Here is a 19,385-nt window from a genome sequence, read left to right as displayed (position 1 = left end):
CCAGATCTATATGTCCACAACTTACTAATAACTGTAATTCTAATAAAGTACAACAAAACAGATATAGAAGATGTATCATATCATAGATAGAAATACGTCAAAAAGTTGAATGCTATAAAAGGTAATTGAGAAAGAGTACTTATTTTCTCAAAAAAGTAGCTGAGTTGTTGGAGAGTTAGATCACGTTTGTTTGAGCTCTCATAATTTGTTGTTTTTGTGCGGTTCTTGATGGGTTAGTCTGAAAATGTGTCAAGTCATTAGTGTAGGTGTTTTGTACAAGTTTTATTTATTGAAAATTTCATACATCGTTCCAGTCGCCTATTATCAGTGAATATGTGTACTCCTAAAGCGACAGGATCCAGAGCAGGTAAGGGCAAGGGTAAAGATAAGGCGGCCGGCGCTGCTTTGGGCGCGATAAGCCGGTCGTTATCTGACGATGCCAGATTTGGACTTTCTTCTGATGCCTTGGATGCAATCAAAGTAACTGTGTCAAGCACTTTAAAAGACTCACTTATCTCTATTCTAGTTGACAAGATATCTTCTAGAGTATCATCTAGTTTGGGGCAGCAACTCTCCGATATGCAATCAGAAATCAATAATTTGAAGACTAAGCTGAAGGAATACGAAAAACTCGTGAAAAACTACACCAAGTGAATCACGATGATCTCGATAATAATCAAATGCGCAATAATCTTTGCGTATTTGGTATTGCGGAAAGTGGTAGTGAAGACACGGACAATGTGATAATAGATATTATAAAATTGGACTGGATATCGATAAGCAACTGATCGATCAATCTTATCGTGTCGGCCGTATGCGCCCCGTCCAATCTTTGTCAAGTTCTCCAGCTTCAATGCTCGGACGCTGGTGTTTTCGCAGAAGCGCAAACTGGCGGGAAGCGGCGCCCTGATTCGTGAAGACCTTACCAAGAGGCGGTTGGCTCTCTAAGGAGACACAATCACCAAGTATGGTGTACGAAATGTTTGGACCAACGAGGGTGAAATAATGTTCGTGAATGATGCTAAGCGGTCGGTAGCTGCTTTTGCAGAGTGTGCTGATGGCGGCGAGCGACAACAGTCTGATGATAAACAGTAGTAGCTGTAGACAAGGATCGAAATCATCAGATCTAGATTGATACATGTATACAATTTTTAGACTCTGATTTATATTGTTATAGATCTGTAGGAAGTGTAAAACTAATTTTTGTTTCATGCATTTTAATTCTAGTCTTAATTTTCAATGTTTCATTTTCCCCTCTGGACTATCGTAAATATTAACGAAGTATATTATTTGTGTATTAGTATCAGGCCTCGTTTAAAAAAAAAATCATTCTACTACTCAAAAAAATCTGGTGTGGCGCACTCACACAACTTTCCTTGCCGTTATGAAAATTGATCACCTGACGCTAGTGTTCTCGCGCATCTCAAGTCTACTATATGAGACAGCTGGTGATAGGACAATAACGCTGGAGACACACGAGGTCTGCTATCTCATCGTAGTGAATGATTTAACAGAACCAACACTTGCCAACAGTTTGCAATTTAATTATCACATTTTCTCGAATTTCAAGCTTATTTTCAATTTTAGGTAAAAATGTTACTGGACATCAATTGCAGAGATTTTCATGCTCTATCTTTTCCATTTGAAATTTGTTGTTTAAATTGTTTATGAAGGCTGATAATTGAGAATCTAAAATCGAACTTTGCATAGATGGGGCGGAGCTCCTGAAATTTTTACAGATATAGGACTTGCAGTTGATAGAGCTTATCAATGACTATTTCAGGTATGAATTTGATCAAAATCGTTGGAGCCGTTTTTGAGAAAATCGCGAAAAACCCTGTTTTTGACAACATTTTCGCCATTTTAGCCGCCATCTTGGATTGCATTTGATCGAAATTGTTCGTGTCGGATCCTTATAGTGTAAGGACCTTATGTTCCAAATTTCAAGTCATTCCGTTAACTGGGAGATGAGATATCGTGTACACAGACGCACATACACACAAAACACACACACACACACACACACACACACACACACACACAGACCAATACCCAAAAACCACTTTTTCGGATTCAGGGGACCTTGAAACGTATAGAAATTTAGAAATTGGGATACCTTACATTTTTTCGGAAAGCAATACTTTCCTTACCTATGGTAATAGGGCAAGGAAAGTAAAAAGAGAAGTAATTTTATTTATATTTTTAATTTTAGTTTTTTCTTTATCTACGTGATTTGAGTCTGCAATGAATTTCTGTAACTTGATTTTTGCCATAGGTCTCTTCAGACCTGGCAAAGGAAATTAAATAAATCAATCAAAATCAAGGTCTCAGATTAGAGTCTAGTTCAAGATGTATTAGGTCAACTAATAAGCTAAAGCTATATTTGGTGTGGATCTAGTAAACAGCGTTGCATGAATTCATTGGCTACGATTATTCTGAATCAGACCTCAACATATCACTCAATATAACACCCGATTAGTGGATGAAAGAATTTTACAGATAGTGAACAAGCTTTGAATCACAAAGCTAACTAACCTGAAAGAGTTGACCACGTGGAAGATAGGAACGAGTAATCAAGAGACCCTGGTTGTAGCTGGCAATTCGACGAGCCGTCGCCCTATTCTCACTCAACTGCACGTTGCGGCCATGCGATTCGTGGAATTCAATGCAGCTCATATGGGGCATGAAATCATCATCCATCTGAAACACACAAATAATCAATTTGTAAGGCTGACATATTGAAAGATAAAACATTTTAATATTGGTAGAGTAAAAAGTGCTGTTCACGTCAACAAAAAGTCATTCTATTCTATTGTCAACTGTAGTAGAATTGGTCGAAAATGTACGAGAAAAAGAGTGATGAGCTTAATAATTTGACAAATTGCAAGAATTTTTTGAGCCATCTTGTTCTCATCTACACTGTAATAATTATAATTATTTGGATGACTTCAATAATTCTTGCAATTTATAGTACCCAATTATTGCAATTTTGTTGAGAGCTATAGGGGGAAAAATAAATATATGTTTCTGATACAGCTTAAGCATTCGATGAACTGCTAACGAATAATGAAACCATATAAAGTCAAGTGAATGTTGGGAATGGAGGGAGTAGAGAAAGATCAATCAGAAGGTTTCATCAATATTTAGAAACACAATAGTTCATATCAGTCTAGAAATCAAACATACTCACATCTAAATCATCATTCAATGAGTCTACTTCAAGAGGACTCTTCTTCCTCTCCGAATCCTCATCTTTTTGAGTGTCTGACCATGCTGCCACATCCTCCCTGTTGATAAAAAGAAAAAGAAGATATCCAATCAATTATCAATTCAATTTCAAAAGTAATATGATGCAGAAATCAGAAAATTCAATTATCCTACTTCCTACTTTAAGAAAATAACTTCTGATTTTGTAAAGGAAAGACAGGTATATGTTCTTTGACGCATCATTACATCTGAAGATCTGAACTACCTATCTAATATCTAAATGGACTTGTAACTATGAATGAAGATTCTGAATTCACCGAAGATTGTTATATGCCAATTTCATTTTTACTGATCAATTCAAATCAAGTCAAATTAATTATAATTTCAATGGTTAAAACTACTTTACTTTATTTGAATTGCCAGACATTGCTCAGCAAGGTAAAATACCTATCAAATCATCAATTCGCCCAGTGCATTAATGGTGCAGTGCCAACGTTCGTGATGGTTCCCTGTTTGAACCCAGCCGGAGTCACTATTTCTTTCTGATCAATGTAATTAAATTTGTAATTTTTACACATTGCGGTGGAGTTATACCAGCTCGTAAGAGTTATGTCTGTCTCAGCAATGATACAGACTAGCAGGTATTGCTTTTCAACCATTTTGATAGGGCTACTTGGAAGATTAATTACAAAGAACTTCAAAGTACCCTTTTTTTATTTTAGACGCGACTGAAAGTCGCATAAGAAGACTAGTTTAGAACGATTCTCGTCATAATCAAGCGTCAGAATTTTTTAATCTCTTTTAGTTCATTTATATAATTATTAGTCCCACTATGAAAAGTTACATTATTCAAATTTGAATTTGAATTATATTTCCACTGACAAAATTGAATTTAAAATAAGAGAGCATACCTTTTACTGGACAAGTCCTCTTCGAGAGCGAGTGCAACAGGCACCAGAGCTGCGGCAGTGGCACCGTTCATGGAGTTGGTGTTAGACGCAGCTGCGGCGGTGGCACCGATCATGGAGTTGGTGTTAGACGCAGCTGCGGCGGTGGCACCGATCATGGAATTTGTGTTGGACGCAGCTGCGGCGGCCGCATCTTTGAGCGAGGTGGACGGCGCATTCGGCAGTCGACTGCTCACCCTGATTGCCGTCACACTGCCGTATAGGTCAACCACTGCGTACACCTGCCGAAAGCACCCACATTCACATATATCATTTATAACCGACGTGCTCATTCATATAATATCTCACCATATAATATCTATTGTCAATTATTCCGTCTTACTTTCTTCTTCACTTCTGGATAAAATTTGCAAGGTTCTAATAACATACTATAGAGATCTGCTCACAACATATTATTAACACATAAGTTGTTCACATAACATGTTGCATAGTACTTAGGAGTGTGATTATAGCCGAATAAGTAGTAATTTTTAAACAGACATTTCTCACAAGTGTTAAGTGCTACGTAAATTGTACTTATTTCTCAATAAGTAAGTAACATTAAATTTTTCCTTTTTGTGTAGTTGAGAAGTTGATATTGTGGTAATTATTCATATTGAATTGACAATTTCTTAGTCTTTTTCATCCAATAACATTGAATTTATTCATATTGTACACGACCCTCCTCACACACAGACTCGTTTCTAGGTGAGGAGTACTATCCTATTAAATTATTGTTCAATTTACATTTCAAATGTTTGTAACGTGTTGCTTTTTGAGAATAAACACTTTTTCATTCACTCATTCATAGCGAGCTCAGTGGTCAGCCATCTTTAGTTGGTGGGAATTTTATACCGGGTACGATACACGGAATGAATATTGTCTAATTTGGATGGTTTTTATTCACAAACTCATAATTCATCAAACAGAAGACAATAGCTCAAATTGGAATTGAATAGCGAGTGAATGTGACTGACCTTTTTGGGAATGTTGTGGGCGGCTATGCCCTGGTCTGTGCCGTTGATGTAGACATGCAGAGTGGCGTCGTTGCAGCGTCTGATGCCCACTCGCCCACCCACGCGCAGCCACTCCAGCGAGCGGCAGTAGTTGCTCTTCATCACCTGACCGTTCTGGTACACATCCCCACCTAAAGCCAATTCATTCAACACATACAATTTAAACTAAAATGTTTCAATTGAGATTAATAAAACTATAATTAATAATCTAATAAATTATAATTGAATTAAAATCGATCTATTGATTGAAAATAAACAAATGCATAGCAGCATAGAGAAAATATAGCATACTCGTTTATATGCTATATTTTTCTACGATAACAGCTACTGAAAAAAGTGTAATCATGATATTGTTTGGAATTCTATAAAAAGAGAGAATACCAAAAATGACATAGTCTGAGCGTGAGAATGAGTTGTAAATCGCAGTAAAAGTCAAAGGTACATGGAGGTACGGATTAGTTACAGTACTATATAGATGAACAAATAATATAAGTTGAATCAAGCAAATAAGTAATACAAAGTAATTGAGTAATCCAAGATGAATAAAATAATTCAATTATCAATTACTAGCAAGTGACCAGTGCTACGCAAGAGTCTATTTTGAAAAACATGACAAACTGAAACTTGACGTAATGAAATCTTGAAGAATTGAAAATAGGCCTATAACCATCCTCGGTTAATTAGCGTATATGCAAAATTTTAAGTTAATCAGTCCAATAGTTCAGACGTGATGATGCGTCAAACATAACTTTCCTATCCCGTACGTGTATAAGCCAGTTCTTTATTATAGTATACATTAGAATACAATTTAAAATACATAAATGGATCTTGACAAAACCTAAATAAAATCATCAATCAAGAATATTCTATTCTAACTGGATTCCAAGTACACTTGACCTGAAAGAGCACACTAACGCTATAATGTTTAGATCAGTCGAAACAACTTTAAAATGTTTTTTTCAACAGAAACAAAAAAAATGCCACTGGAAAATTACAAATCATTATGATTCGAGAATGAGTTGACCTCGAATAGAGCAGTGAATAGTTGTATAAACACAAACCTAACTTAGAATTCGTATAGCGTTGGATGATATTACTGAGTATAAGTTTACGCGTATGTGATAATCTAATCAAATCAGCACGAATAGATAACTGGGTTTCAACATTGATTCAAAAACCAAGCTATTTTAGTGTACATTGACTCCCAAATGCGATTTGGAGTGACTATTGACATAGAGAAAATATATACTAAAATAATATATCCCATGGTGAAGGGCTTTTATGTTCCAAGTTTCACTGATAGCTCAAGCCAATAGTCCTAGTAGTTCTTTTTCGTGAAGCTATGTGACGCTGGTAGTCTCTCATACTGTGCTGTTCTTACACTCTCACCCGGCCAAACAGTAAGTAGTAGTTCTGTGAACAGTAGACCTCACGCAGTATTCTCATCCACAAGTACCTGATTGAAACTATAGACATTATGGAAATACAGCAATAGACTGGCTTCTCCACACATATTTATGTGTAATCACTTGTCAGCTGATTTATGATGAATAATTCTATAGTCTGATTTTTACTCTAGTATTGGCGTATGAAGGAGGCTCCTTTTTTCTTTTATATTATCCTTGAAATGCAAAATTTCCAAAAACCCTGTATATACGTCGACGCGCAATTAAAAAAGGAACATACCTGCCAAATTTCATAAAAATCTATTACCGCGTTTCGCCGTAAATGCGCAACATATAAACATTTAAAAATTTAAACTTTTAAACATTAAGAGATATGCCAAACCGTCGACTTGAATCTTAGACCTCACTTCGCTCGGTCAATAATTGACAGTAATCGGCATGAGTTAACAAAGAACCGGCTTGAAATTTGGAACATAGAATACCTATACCATCTTCTGAATCTATCTTTTCTCTATGTCATTGAGTAACTACACATTCTTTTCAACCTTAAACTGGTCTTATAATTACACGACATTATGTTGTACTATAGAATATGTTTTTCCAATTAATTATTTTTATAGTAAAACTGTATCTCTACTTCCACAAAAAATATTCACTCTTCATGTTTTCCGACATAAATAATATTATTATCCAATCAATATAGAAATAAGTACATAGTACCTTTGACTATAGAAAGGAAACACCACTCATGTATTTCATTTCTGATTCTGGTACTGATTGATAATGTGAATATCTTCTGAACGGTTTGCGATATCGATGTGCGGTTTTCGCCATTCATTTTTCCTTGAAATTCCGTATCAAAATCATGTATCACATGACCACCTTCCTATTTTAAAATCATGTATCACATGACCACCTTCCTATTTTAAAAAATGAAGTTGCATTCAAAATGGCGAATCCAAAGATGGCGGACCAGATTTTTCAAGTCATAGGAAAGTAGTATTTTCAATTCGAGTAGCATCACTAATCTCACCCACCTTGGAATCACTTCTTTTTATGAGATACTAAGCCGTTCTCAGACTTTTTTCTCTCCTTTCTGCTTAGAATATAGTATTGATTGATAATGTGAATACTTCCGAAACGGTTTGAATCGATATGCGGTTTCCATCATTCATTTTTTCTTCAAATTCCCTATCGAAATCATGTATCGCACGACTACCTACCTATTTAAAAAAATGAAGTTGCATTCAATATGGCGGACCAGATTTTTAAAGTCATTAAAAAGTAGTTTTTCAATTTGAGTAGGATCCCCAATCACACCCACCGTCAAATTATCTTTGTGTATGAGATATCAAGCCGTTCTCGGACTTTTCACCCACCCTGTATAAGAGATCGTATAGCAAAGTTTGAAATATGTTACTATGTAGTTATTTCTACATTAATCGAACAATTTGAGTAGCCCTATTGAAATTCTGTATAATTTTGTATTAATGGATGTGATTGTACTTACCCTGCACATACCAGGTGTCGATGTTGAATCGAGCAATGGTGTTGGGCAGCGGGTTGTTGTCGGCGGGAGTGCTGAGCGTGACGCCGACAGCGAGCGAACCAGCCCAGTGCGAGGCCCACCGCTCCACGGCCACCTCGAACAGCTCACCGGCCACCAGCACCGTGGCACTCTGCACCAGGCCGTTGCAAGGCGTCACACCTGTGCGCCAGGCCACCACGTTGCCCGGCAACAGGTGCACATTCTTGCCGCACCACGGGCTCAGTCTGCCAGCACAACAAACTCCCATTATGCCACTTGCCACACGATAATGATTGATTGATTGATTGAAGGAGGAGGAGGAGGAGGAGGAGGAGGAGGAGGAGTAGGAGGAGGAGGAGAGGAGGAGGAGGAGGAGAGGAGGAGGAGGAGGAGGAGGAGGAGGAGAGGAGGAGGAGGAGGAGGAGGAGGAGGAGGAGGAGGAGGAGGAGGAGAGGAGGAGGAGGAGGAGGAGAGGAGGAGGAGGAGAAGAAGAAGAAGGAAAAAGAGAGGTTGAAAATGGAAACAGGAGGAGGGGGAGGTAAGGCGGAGGAGAAGGAAGAGGTGGAGAAGAAGACAATGTTATCCAATATGAAGAATCTTCAAACAGTGATCCAAAGTGAGATTCACTTCACACTATCTGTAATGGTTGACTGAGAGCAATTGTGTTGTTGTTGTTGTTGTTGTTGTTAGTATTATTAATACAGTATTATAATGAATTCTGAATGGTATATAGTGAGGTTCACTTCATACTGCCAAAATTAGATGAATGGGAAATAATATCTTACGTCACAAGGACGGGAAGGGCACTTTTGCAGGCGAGAATTTCATTTGAGCACTGCAAAAGACATTCACGTCCAAGTAACGTACACTATTTTGTGTTATAATAATCTAAAGAAGAATAATTGAGAAATAGAAAACATAACTTGCTTGTGCTGAAGTTACTACATGCATTCTATGAACATAGCCTAGTTTATGCAACAAGCAACTAATAACTTATACCCCAACACATATCTTTTATAGTGGGGTGTATATTTATTCATTGAATTATCTTTGCCTATTAAGAAATTATTCAATGCATAAAACTTCATTGTTTTAATTGTATTAATTGTTATCGTATTCTAATTTGTAATGTAATTGTTTTTGATGAATAAATTTGATTTGATTTGAAAAACAATTTGATTTGAATTCCGAACCAGGAATTTTGTGGAAGCTGACAAAACTTTGTGGACGCTGAAGGCGCTTTTGGAGCAGTTTTGCTGTTCCTATTTCGGAACTTGGAAACATACTCGACTGTAGAGAAAACATATGATTTCATTACAGTAGAGTATGCTGTAATGAGAATCATATGTTTATTATTTGTTCTGCAAACAGCTGATAACCGGATTGATTTCATGCATTGAAAACAGCTGAGATTGAATGACTATGACAAAAAATTAATATTATAAAAAATACTGACAGTTTGAAGTGAATCTCAATGTAGATGGATGTTTTATCGTTCTTGCAGAAGAGTGATGCGTATGGATTTCAATTAACATACAAAACGTAACAGAATAAATGCAACCAACTATCTATTGTCAATTTTCCACTAGTCAATTTATTATAGAAAAAAGAATAAAATTACTTCATTGCGCTGCAATATTTTAACCTCTAAAAAGACACATCAAGTAAGCCGCTGTTATTATTTGAAAATAATGGAGCCGGGCGGAAATGTTAAGGTGGAAAAGGCCGCATTTCTGAACGATTTTCAGAATAAAACTTGGCTGAGTTCGACGGTTATAACAGACAAACAATCAATACGGTTCCTAATACTAGGTTGTCAATAACATACTAGCGTCGAACTCAGCCAGTTATCAATCCATTAGACGCTCATTTATATGGAACCCTTACTAAATACTTAAATATACTCTCATACTTCCTGTTACTGTACTACAACAATTTCAACAGTTGTAAGGCCCATTGACAACTTTAATTATATACTTACTACTCGACATGTTTAATAATGACACTACTTTCATTCTTCCTGTTACAGTACTACGATAATTCCAACAGCTGTGAGGCCCATTGACGGCTTAAATGATATATTTCCGCAAATTGGGATCATCCCGTGAGGTCCCCAACAAAAAGCTTTATCAAACCAAATCAATTAAAAACTATTATAATCACTTGAAGATAGCATTTTGAGTTGGATTGGATACCTGTGAAGGATGTAGGTGGCAGACGGCGGCTGCTGCTGTGAGGTGGTGAGGAGGGCGAGGGGAGGTACCGCCTCCTCACTGCTCCTCTGAGCCACGCCCAATGCGAGGCCGTGCGAACAGCTGTTGTCGTTGCTTTCCGGATCCAACGGCCGTTCCGTTGGACTCACTATTGAAACCTGCCAATCAAACCACATACTATTCAATTTTTACGCAAGATACCAACCTATGCAACATTTCCCCAATCACAAACAAGGCCGGCCAATAATCGGTCTATACTTTGAAATGTAACCAATTCATTTCATATTAAAGTTTGATAATATTACATATATGAATTATATATTCCTTCACAAGTTGTACAGAGTGCGGCATCATAACTTCCTTTTTCAAAAACAAAAAGATTCATGCCTTGTAAGAGACAGTTTTTTTCAAAATGTAAGTATGTATTTAAAATTTTGTTTCATGTAGTTTAGAATAGTATGATATAACGTGACGTTTCCCACTCTGTATATCTATTTATAGTATTTGATATCACACTATCAAGCATTGCATGTGCAATTTTGGCGATTTCCACCTGTATGATGTTCTTTAAATCTTGGTAGGTCTTCGGACGGTTCATACAGACACGATATTCCAAAAAAAACCATAGAAAAAATTACAATCAGGAGATCAAGCCAGCCATTGCAAATCGCCTCTAATTAAGATGAGCCATTCTGGGAAGTACTCCTTCGAAACAGCCATTTAGTAAGTTATATCCGTTCTGTATGGATGGAAATGAAGGTCTCGTGAAGAATTCTCCTCACAGAACGATCAGAAACTCCAAGGGCTGACCCATGTTTGCGTGCTGAACGCCTTGGAGATGGCAAAATTTAATCTCTCACTGCCTCGATGTTTTTGTGTAATCTAATGGGCCGTGGAACTTTAGATCTGCGTTTTTCGTTTTTTTTTTTTTTTTAGATCTACCTATTTTTATAAACCAAGTACCTCACAAAACAATTGATTTACGGTCTGGAATACGGGCCAATGGGGCTAAATTAAACCGATTCCAAAAGGCTAGCTATGCTGCAACCACTGAACCCACTGAACAGCCATTCGAAAAGTAAGCCTCAACGGCGAGCGCAAGCTCCTCTCTGTTACAACGCATAGTGGTGACTGATATGTGCAACAACAAAGCATGCCTGTCGAATGTGACTACTAACACTCCGCTTCCGCTATGTCGTCAACTAACTGAATAATAAGCATTTCAGAAAAGGGAATTATGATGCCGCATCCTGTACGCCGCCTGGAGTAAATCTGTTGATTTTCAACACTAGATAGAACACTTCCCAGAACCTTTCAAAAAATAAAATTTTTATTTCAAAGAAAAATAAATAAAATACAACAATAGTAGACACTATTTTTATTTATTAAACTTAGCACATAATGGAACTAAGTATAGACTACCTAGCCATATTTATAATTGTTATTTATCACATTCAAATATTAGCTTAAATAAAAACTGTTGAACGTATAAATAATGATATATATAACAATTGTTTGAAATTGGCTCAGAAAGAAATATTGAGTTATTCCATCTATCAATCTATAACTTCCTTAAGATTGTTATAGATTGAACACAGTTTGTTAGTAGATATGTTAATTTAACATGTTTGTAACTAGTGACCCCCTGGGTTAAGAACTTGCTCATGAATTGATAATACAATAATAATACTCTGAAATCCGCAACTTGTAACAAAAAAAGCACTGAAACTAAGCTTTTGTGTTGATTCATTAGCTTGAATAAAACTATTCAAGTATAAAATACAACATACTTTGTATTTATTTAATTCCAGCGATTGTTTTACGTCACCTGAGCACACTGTCCATAGAGATCGATAACCGGATAAATGTTGGCAGGCAGATCAGAGCAGGCTTCACCCTGGTCAACACCATCCAGGTAGTAGTGGAGAGAGCCGTCCAGGTGCCTTTTCATGCCTATCACAGAGCCAGTGGTCACCGTGTCCAGATCCAAAGCATAGTTGTGCTTCAACGTTATTCCATCTTTCATCACTGCTGATCCTGTAAGCAGAATAATATTTTCGTCATTTCGAAAGATAAGAAACAGATTAATCAAGTGAAAACATATTGACTACGTAGTAAATTTATTTGTGGATGACATGGCGAGTTTCACCAAGGTTTTGTGACAATCTTAATCCAAAATGAAATTGTAACAGGGAGGACTTAGGAAAATATTTCAAACTCAATAAATTGAACAAATTTATCAGATACGCTGTAGAATCATTCCACAATAAAATTAAATTACAATATGAGTAGGCAAGTGGATTCACTTTTAAAGTTTTTTTTTACAAATTTCCCTATCTTATAAGTAACTTTTATAAAATCAAAAGTCAAAACTTCTCTAGAACTTGATTCCTTTTTTAGTAATTCACCTAATGAATAAAATGTGTATGTGATTCACACGATAAATTTCACGCTAATCTCTATATATAAAAATCTCTTTGTGTGTTAGTTTGTTTGTTTCCTATAGACTCGAAAACTACTTGACAGAACGGCATGAAACTTTGGGAATATGTTGTGTGAATAATGGGGATGGTTTCTGACCAGAAATTTTAATAGGGGGGGCTAATAATAATTATATATTGATCCATTTTACAAACCTATGTTTTCGAAATTGTCGGCCGAGCGGCTAACGTAGAACGAGAAGATCATCATGTTTCAAGATCATGTTGTGATAATATGATTTAGCATATGAACTTAACAGCTGTAATAAACACGTCACTCTGTGTTAAATTGTTCACTGTTATTAAAACGGTAGTTTTAAGCACATAGGAAGTCCGTATTGAGATGTAAATGAAAATATTGATTTTCAGATAAATTTCATGATTCACCAAATAAAGTCAAGTGTGACATGAGATACATTGACTTTTTGGCGGTACGAAGTTCGCCGGGTAAGCTAGTAAATAATACAAATTTTTAGGAGGTGTAAGATAACTTGTAACAGTTAACTGTTCAATTGGATAGTTGCAACAAAAACTGAGTTTAGTATAAATAGACAAATAGCTGTATTCAAAATAGAATAAAAGCAATGCATAGTTGGATACTTCAGCACAATTAGGTCCGGTTGCACAAAAGCCGGTAGAATTTCAATAACGACTGGCAGGTAACCCGTGCTTTGCATCGGGGAAAATTTCGTATTGTAAAATGCAATCACCTTACATCCAGGGAACATAAAAAATAGTATAATTATTATTTTGTTAAAATTATGCAAATCTTCATCAGAGTTGAACATTTTCAGCAAAAAAAAAAAATAATAATAATGAGTAATTGATCTGGAACCCGCAAGCTGTCATTGATGAATTACACATGATACGGCCAAGTTCGGCCACGGAGTAACATGAATAAAGCTGTGTTTGGTTATTTATCCAAATATTTTATCGTCGCGTCAACTTTGAATCACAAATTTGAAGAACGTGTTTAAATTATTGGATTGGCCGGATTGGGATTGATTAATCAATAAGAAATGAAAATAGGCCTTTAACCATCCTCGCAAATTCAGAATTAAGATGATTAGTTCATTAGTTCATAAGAGTGATGATGCGTAAATCGTGTATTTCGTATCCCGTACCTATAATTATGTATAGGTGACGTATTTATAATGTTATAGTTACCTCTCGAGGAAAGTATGAATAACTAGAAACTTGAGGAATTGAACACCAGTAGTTCAGACGCATGCGTCATTATGTATTTCGCATGCCGTACATGTATAAGTCAATTCTTTCCTTTATATTATTATACACGTAGATTAAATTACGGTTAAAATTAAACTTTTGCTTTTTATCGGCTTTTGTGCAACCGGTCCTCAGTCTACGATGTAGAATATAAATAAAGATTTTTGTGAAGATAACTAAAAATTTGAGGTCTGATATAGATTAGCAAGTCCAAAGCCATTACTGTGAAATCAAATAATAGAATAGGAGTGAAAATGTCCAATTCCGTTAGCTATATTACCTGAAAGCATCCACGTGTCATGATCCAAGTCGGTCATAGTACCAGGCAGCTCTAGTTCATCAGGACGGATAGCAGTAACGCCTATAATACGAAACTATTATTCAGTAAACTATTTTCATAAAAGATCAAATAAACTGATGTTGAATCTGGAAAAATAGATAGGTGAGTGAATAGATATCTAGAGACTGGATACTGGAAAATGGCTATGAATTTTATGGTTCCTAATCTCAATCTCAAAAGAAATATGCTTACTTGAGATTAGTGAATAGTCAAGTTTTCTTATAAACCATGTTAATTATAACATGATTTTTACTTCTCTTCATTGCCTTAGATATCATAGAGAAACTATAGCGTAAGAAGATATCCCATGGTATAGGGTGTTTATGTTGCAAATTTCACTGTTAACTCAAGCTGATAGTCCAAATAGTTCTTTATCGTGAAGCTATTCACGCTGGTAGTCTCTCATACTGTGCGGTTCTTACACCCTCATCCGACCAAATTCGGCTTGAAATTTGGAACAAAATATAGCCTACCATGAAATATCTTACACTCTATTTTCTCTATGATCTTATCGATCAAGAATTCTGTATAATTTTGTATTTTTTGTAACGAAAATAATTACAACTAGCTTCTTTCTTTTCCAACAAGTACATAAATGAATAAATAAAATTGATAAATGAATAGTAGTAGACTAGTTTACCTGCTTCTATAGAACCAGACCACCGGTCGACGATTTTCTCGATGACAACAGCGAACATCTCATCGTCCTTGAGAGGTCGATTGCTCATGACGATTGCGTCACTGAACTCGCCCAGGGCGCGGGGGCGGGAAGCGGTGCGTCCGTTATTCGAGACCCGGGCGTTCCGGCCGTGGATGTGATGGAAGTGAAGGTCACTGAAAAATTTAAATTGATGGAATTAATGTAAGTGACTGAGTGTTAGCTAATATGGAAGTATTTCGGATTCCATTGCAATCTTTTAGGAGATGATTGTAAATCTCAAATTGAATAATTTTTGTATAATATTGAAAACATAAAATACCCTTTTATTCAAAACATCTCAAATAACTAGTTTCAGCTTTTGGCCATTTTATTTTTGTATATTGTATTTATTTTCACTACTCCAATACGGTTTTATTGTTTTTGAAGCTTATTCTATTGATATATTCACCATCTTTTACACTGAGAATCACGAGTGGAGAACAAAATTAGTAGTATGCGATTCAATTTACTGTGTAATTCATTTTCTCCTCTAATCGTATGAAAGTGAATAAACACCATTAAAATATTCCTTTTCAAATTTTAGTTGTATATGATTCAGTTGAGTGTGCTATTCATTTCTCTCTCTAATCTTAATAATTGAATACACCAATCAATTAATCCAGTATTTCCAGTTTTTATATTTACATTTACTGAGAAAAGAAGATTCAACCTTTTTTAAAGAGAGAAACATTCTAACTTCTAACGAAAAAAATGAGGGATTCACCTTAAAGTAAATAAATATTATTTATATTATTCCTTTTTAACGAATAATATGTATGATTTCAGAAATTGTGCATTCATGAGGCTTACTGTTATGCTGTAGTTCGGTTGACATTACGTTTCTGCATAGAGTTTCAATTGAGTTCTTATTGGTGTTGAACGTTCACCTGTGCGAGTGGGAGCGCTGCGAGGCGTGCATGGCAGCGTCGTGATGGAGGGTGGCTGCGTCAGTGGAAGGGCTGTAGCAGCAGAGGCAGTTGTAGTCGAGGATGGTGGCCTGAGCGGCCTGGCCGTACAGGTCGATGACCCCGTACACGCGCGGGTGGATGTTGGTGGCCGCCTCGCCCTGGTCCACGCCGTTCACCAGGAAGTGCAGCGAGCCGTTCTCGCGCAGAATCACGCCCACCCTATCACCCACCTGAACAAAACAACCATACAATACAATTTTAACTATCTAATAGACATTGATTGACAAAATGAGAATATGTATTGAATGATACAGCCAATTACTAAAGAATGCGACACTCAAGTATTAATACAATACGGTATTGAAACGATTTTTATTTTTGCAAAACTAAGCATGTATGTGTGAAATAGATTAGAATTTGATACAATAAAGCACTCTATATCTTGACTATGTCTATTGCATATATAATCATAGAGAAAAGATTTATCATAAGAAGGTATCCCATGGTATAGGGCGTTTACGTACCAAATCTCACAGTAAACTCAAGCTGATAGTCCTAATAGTTAATTTTCGTGAAGCAATGTGACGCTACTAGTCTCTCATACTGTGCTGCTTTTATACTCTAACCCGGCCAAACCAGTAATAATAGACAGTAGTCGACTGTAATCGGCCTGAGTTGACAAAACTCGGCTTGAGATTTGAAACATAAACGACCATGGTATATCTTTTTATGCTATATTTCCTCTGTGCTCTTAACGATCAAGAATTCAGTATCAATTTTCCTCGAAAATTATGTGAAATGTGTTGAACAGCAATAAGATATTCTATTCTATCGTGTTCAATACATTTGCATAGCCGAATGAAAGAATAAATAATAATTGAAATTACGTTTCTTTTACTTTACAAAGCTATTTTTCTGGAATACAGCATATTCCATCAATGATGATGTTGAAGCAAATTGTATAAGCCCAATTTTGGAAAGCGGTTATCCTTACAGTCGGAGCCGCATCAAATCTTACAAAGTCAATAAGCGCCATTCTCTCTATTCTACATAATAACAGATAATCCCACGTTAAACCAAACATGAACCGTGTTCACATTGTAGGCATCATACTCAGCAACATTAGAAACATGTACTATACTTAATATAGAAGAACTAGAAATAATAGACTACTGGTAGTAGACTAGAAGGCTCCTGGCCGACAACTTGAAGAAATAATCTAGTATTTTTGCACAGATTTGAAATTCCAAGAGTAAATGACTGTGAGTTGTTAACACCAAACCACAGGTGGAATGCAGCTCATCATAGCTATTGCCAACGTATCGTGACATTCTTTCTGCTGAATCAGGTATTTCCTATTGACCAGGAACTTTGTGGTCCGTCTACTTTGCTTATAACTATAAAGGGTGGAATTATTCTTCACCTGTAGTCTATCCAAATTTTGTCCATATTCATCAATAATAGTAGTTCCATTGTGCATGACGCCATTTCCAGTCATCATCCAGGTGCCAGATCTAAAAAAAAATGAATTTTAGACTCTTTCAAGTTATTGATAAACTTAAATCGACACTTCAACTTGGAAAGTGAGATACTTAACTTATCAAACTGTAATTGAACCACGAATTAATTCTATATTTAAGGATATAAATTCAAATTTTATAAAAATATATTTAATCAAATCAAATTTATTCGAAATCCATCACACAGAAAATACATCAGCATATTATCTAATTTAACAAAAGTGAGTATAATGTTACAATATCACTTTTTATGATCTAATTTTCATTTTTAAAATACTTCCAGCCATTATTATTTAATCCTTAAAATGAATTGATAAAGCTGCATTATTTCAATGTCTTAAATATAATTTTCTATGTTTTCTATAAGTATATTGTAATATTACCTGACATTGGTCATGGTTGAGGGAAACTCGAGTTCAGTCGGAGAGTGCGTGGTGACGCCTATTTCAATGGAGCCGGCCCACTTTGTCACCATTTTGTCTAGTCTTATTTCGAACAATTCATCCGTCTTCAACGGTCTATGTGTCAGAACTACTCCGTTATTGAAGTCATCCATAGCACTGAAAAATACACAAATAAATCATTTACTCAAATAAAACCATTAAAAGAATGACAAAAGATTGAATGAAAAAGACTAAGAAATTGCCAAAAAACCACTGATTTATTGATAATTAGAAAGACCGGTTTCCGTTATTACACCATTGTCAATGTCTGATAAACAGATAACTCTCTTGAGTTTATCAGAGATTGACAATGGTGTAATAACCGAAACCGGTCTTTCTAATTATCAATAAATCAGTGGTTTTTTGACAATTTCTTAGTCTTTTTCATTCAATATAAATAATTACCACAATATCAACTTCTCAACAACACAAAAAATGACAAAAGAGTTTTGGGAGTTGAAGCTGCCCTGTCTTGAAGAAGTTAGAATATTTACTGCAATGCAGCGAAAGTGATGTGGTAAATATACATCTCTATTGAATAAAACTACCTGGATATGTAACAACCACTAATTTATTATTTTGAGAAACTAGTTTCTGTTTCTGACTATCAAAGAAGCGTGAATGCTATATTATTGTAAGAAGATGAATCAAATTCATAGAAAAAATACCCTTAAAGCATTTTTAGCGTTCCAGTAATCTATTAAGGTTCTTCATTAATGAGTGGTTTATAATACCTAATGATGACATGAATCACAATTTAAAGGTGTGAGCTGAAATAATACATTGTATGGAATCTTGAAATTCATTTTACTCTACCGTATATAATTACCAACCAAGTAACTGAATCTTCAATAACGTTGTATTATTCGATGAGTAGAATCACCAGTGTTATTCAAACAACTATTTCTGCTCAAAATACTAGGTGTAGCCTAGTAACTTTGAATACAGATATACAAAAATTATGTTGTTGGAAATTTGTATTCGCCTAGAGAGTCTAGGAAACACAGTTTTGAAATGTTGTTTGAAAGTTGATTATAGTTGTCATAAATAGAAAAAGTAATTTACTTGGGCCTATGTGCGGTTCTACAATTATTTATCACAGCTGCATGAGTGCCACACGTAGAATGGAACATCAGTCGGTCAACAGAGTCTTCCTCTGGCATATCTGAAACAAATTTTATTTCAAGTTATAAAATGAAAGCATTACATAAAATAAAAAATAAAAAAACTTTGAAATGGATCATTTGATTAACATGATGTCATACAGTTATCACAATGTTGAACACGAATTCAAAAACTATTATTCATAATAATTAAGTGGTAGACAGGTTGAGTTGAACAGTTTGATTATTAGCTTCAAATGAGTTTAGAAGTACGAAGTACAACGGCACAAAGATGAATACGCTAGCGGGCATGCGCATATTTGGACAAAGTGTTCGATGTTTCTGAC

At 35.7% G+C, this 19,385-nt stretch overlaps 1 protein-coding gene across 1 annotated transcript in view; it reads right to left on the bottom strand.

The window, feature by feature from the left end:
• The window catches only part of LOC111053672 (neuralized-like protein 4), a 91,903-nt gene that overhangs the window by 49,545 nt on the left and 22,973 nt on the right, over positions 1–19,385 (bottom strand). The window contains 13 exon segments of the mRNA XM_039424030.1: positions 2,536–2,700; positions 3,191–3,287; positions 4,119–4,396; positions 5,132–5,301; positions 8,087–8,349; positions 10,300–10,475; positions 12,146–12,354; positions 14,305–14,385; positions 15,005–15,198; positions 15,952–16,202; positions 17,396–17,486; positions 17,876–18,052; positions 19,001–19,100. Of these exon segments, the coding sequence (XP_039279964.1) occupies positions 2,536–2,700; positions 3,191–3,287; positions 4,119–4,396; positions 5,132–5,301; positions 8,087–8,349; positions 10,300–10,475; positions 12,146–12,354; positions 14,305–14,385; positions 15,005–15,198; positions 15,952–16,202; positions 17,396–17,486; positions 17,876–18,052; positions 19,001–19,100 (2,252 nt within the window).

This window comes from Nilaparvata lugens, chromosome 3 (assembly GCF_014356525.2).
Source record: "Nilaparvata lugens isolate BPH chromosome 3, ASM1435652v1, whole genome shotgun sequence".
Taxonomy (NCBI): Eukaryota; Metazoa; Arthropoda; class Insecta; order Hemiptera; family Delphacidae; genus Nilaparvata; species Nilaparvata lugens.
The sequence above is the reverse complement of the archived record's forward strand: the minus strand, read 5'-3'. Positions and strand labels throughout refer to the sequence as shown.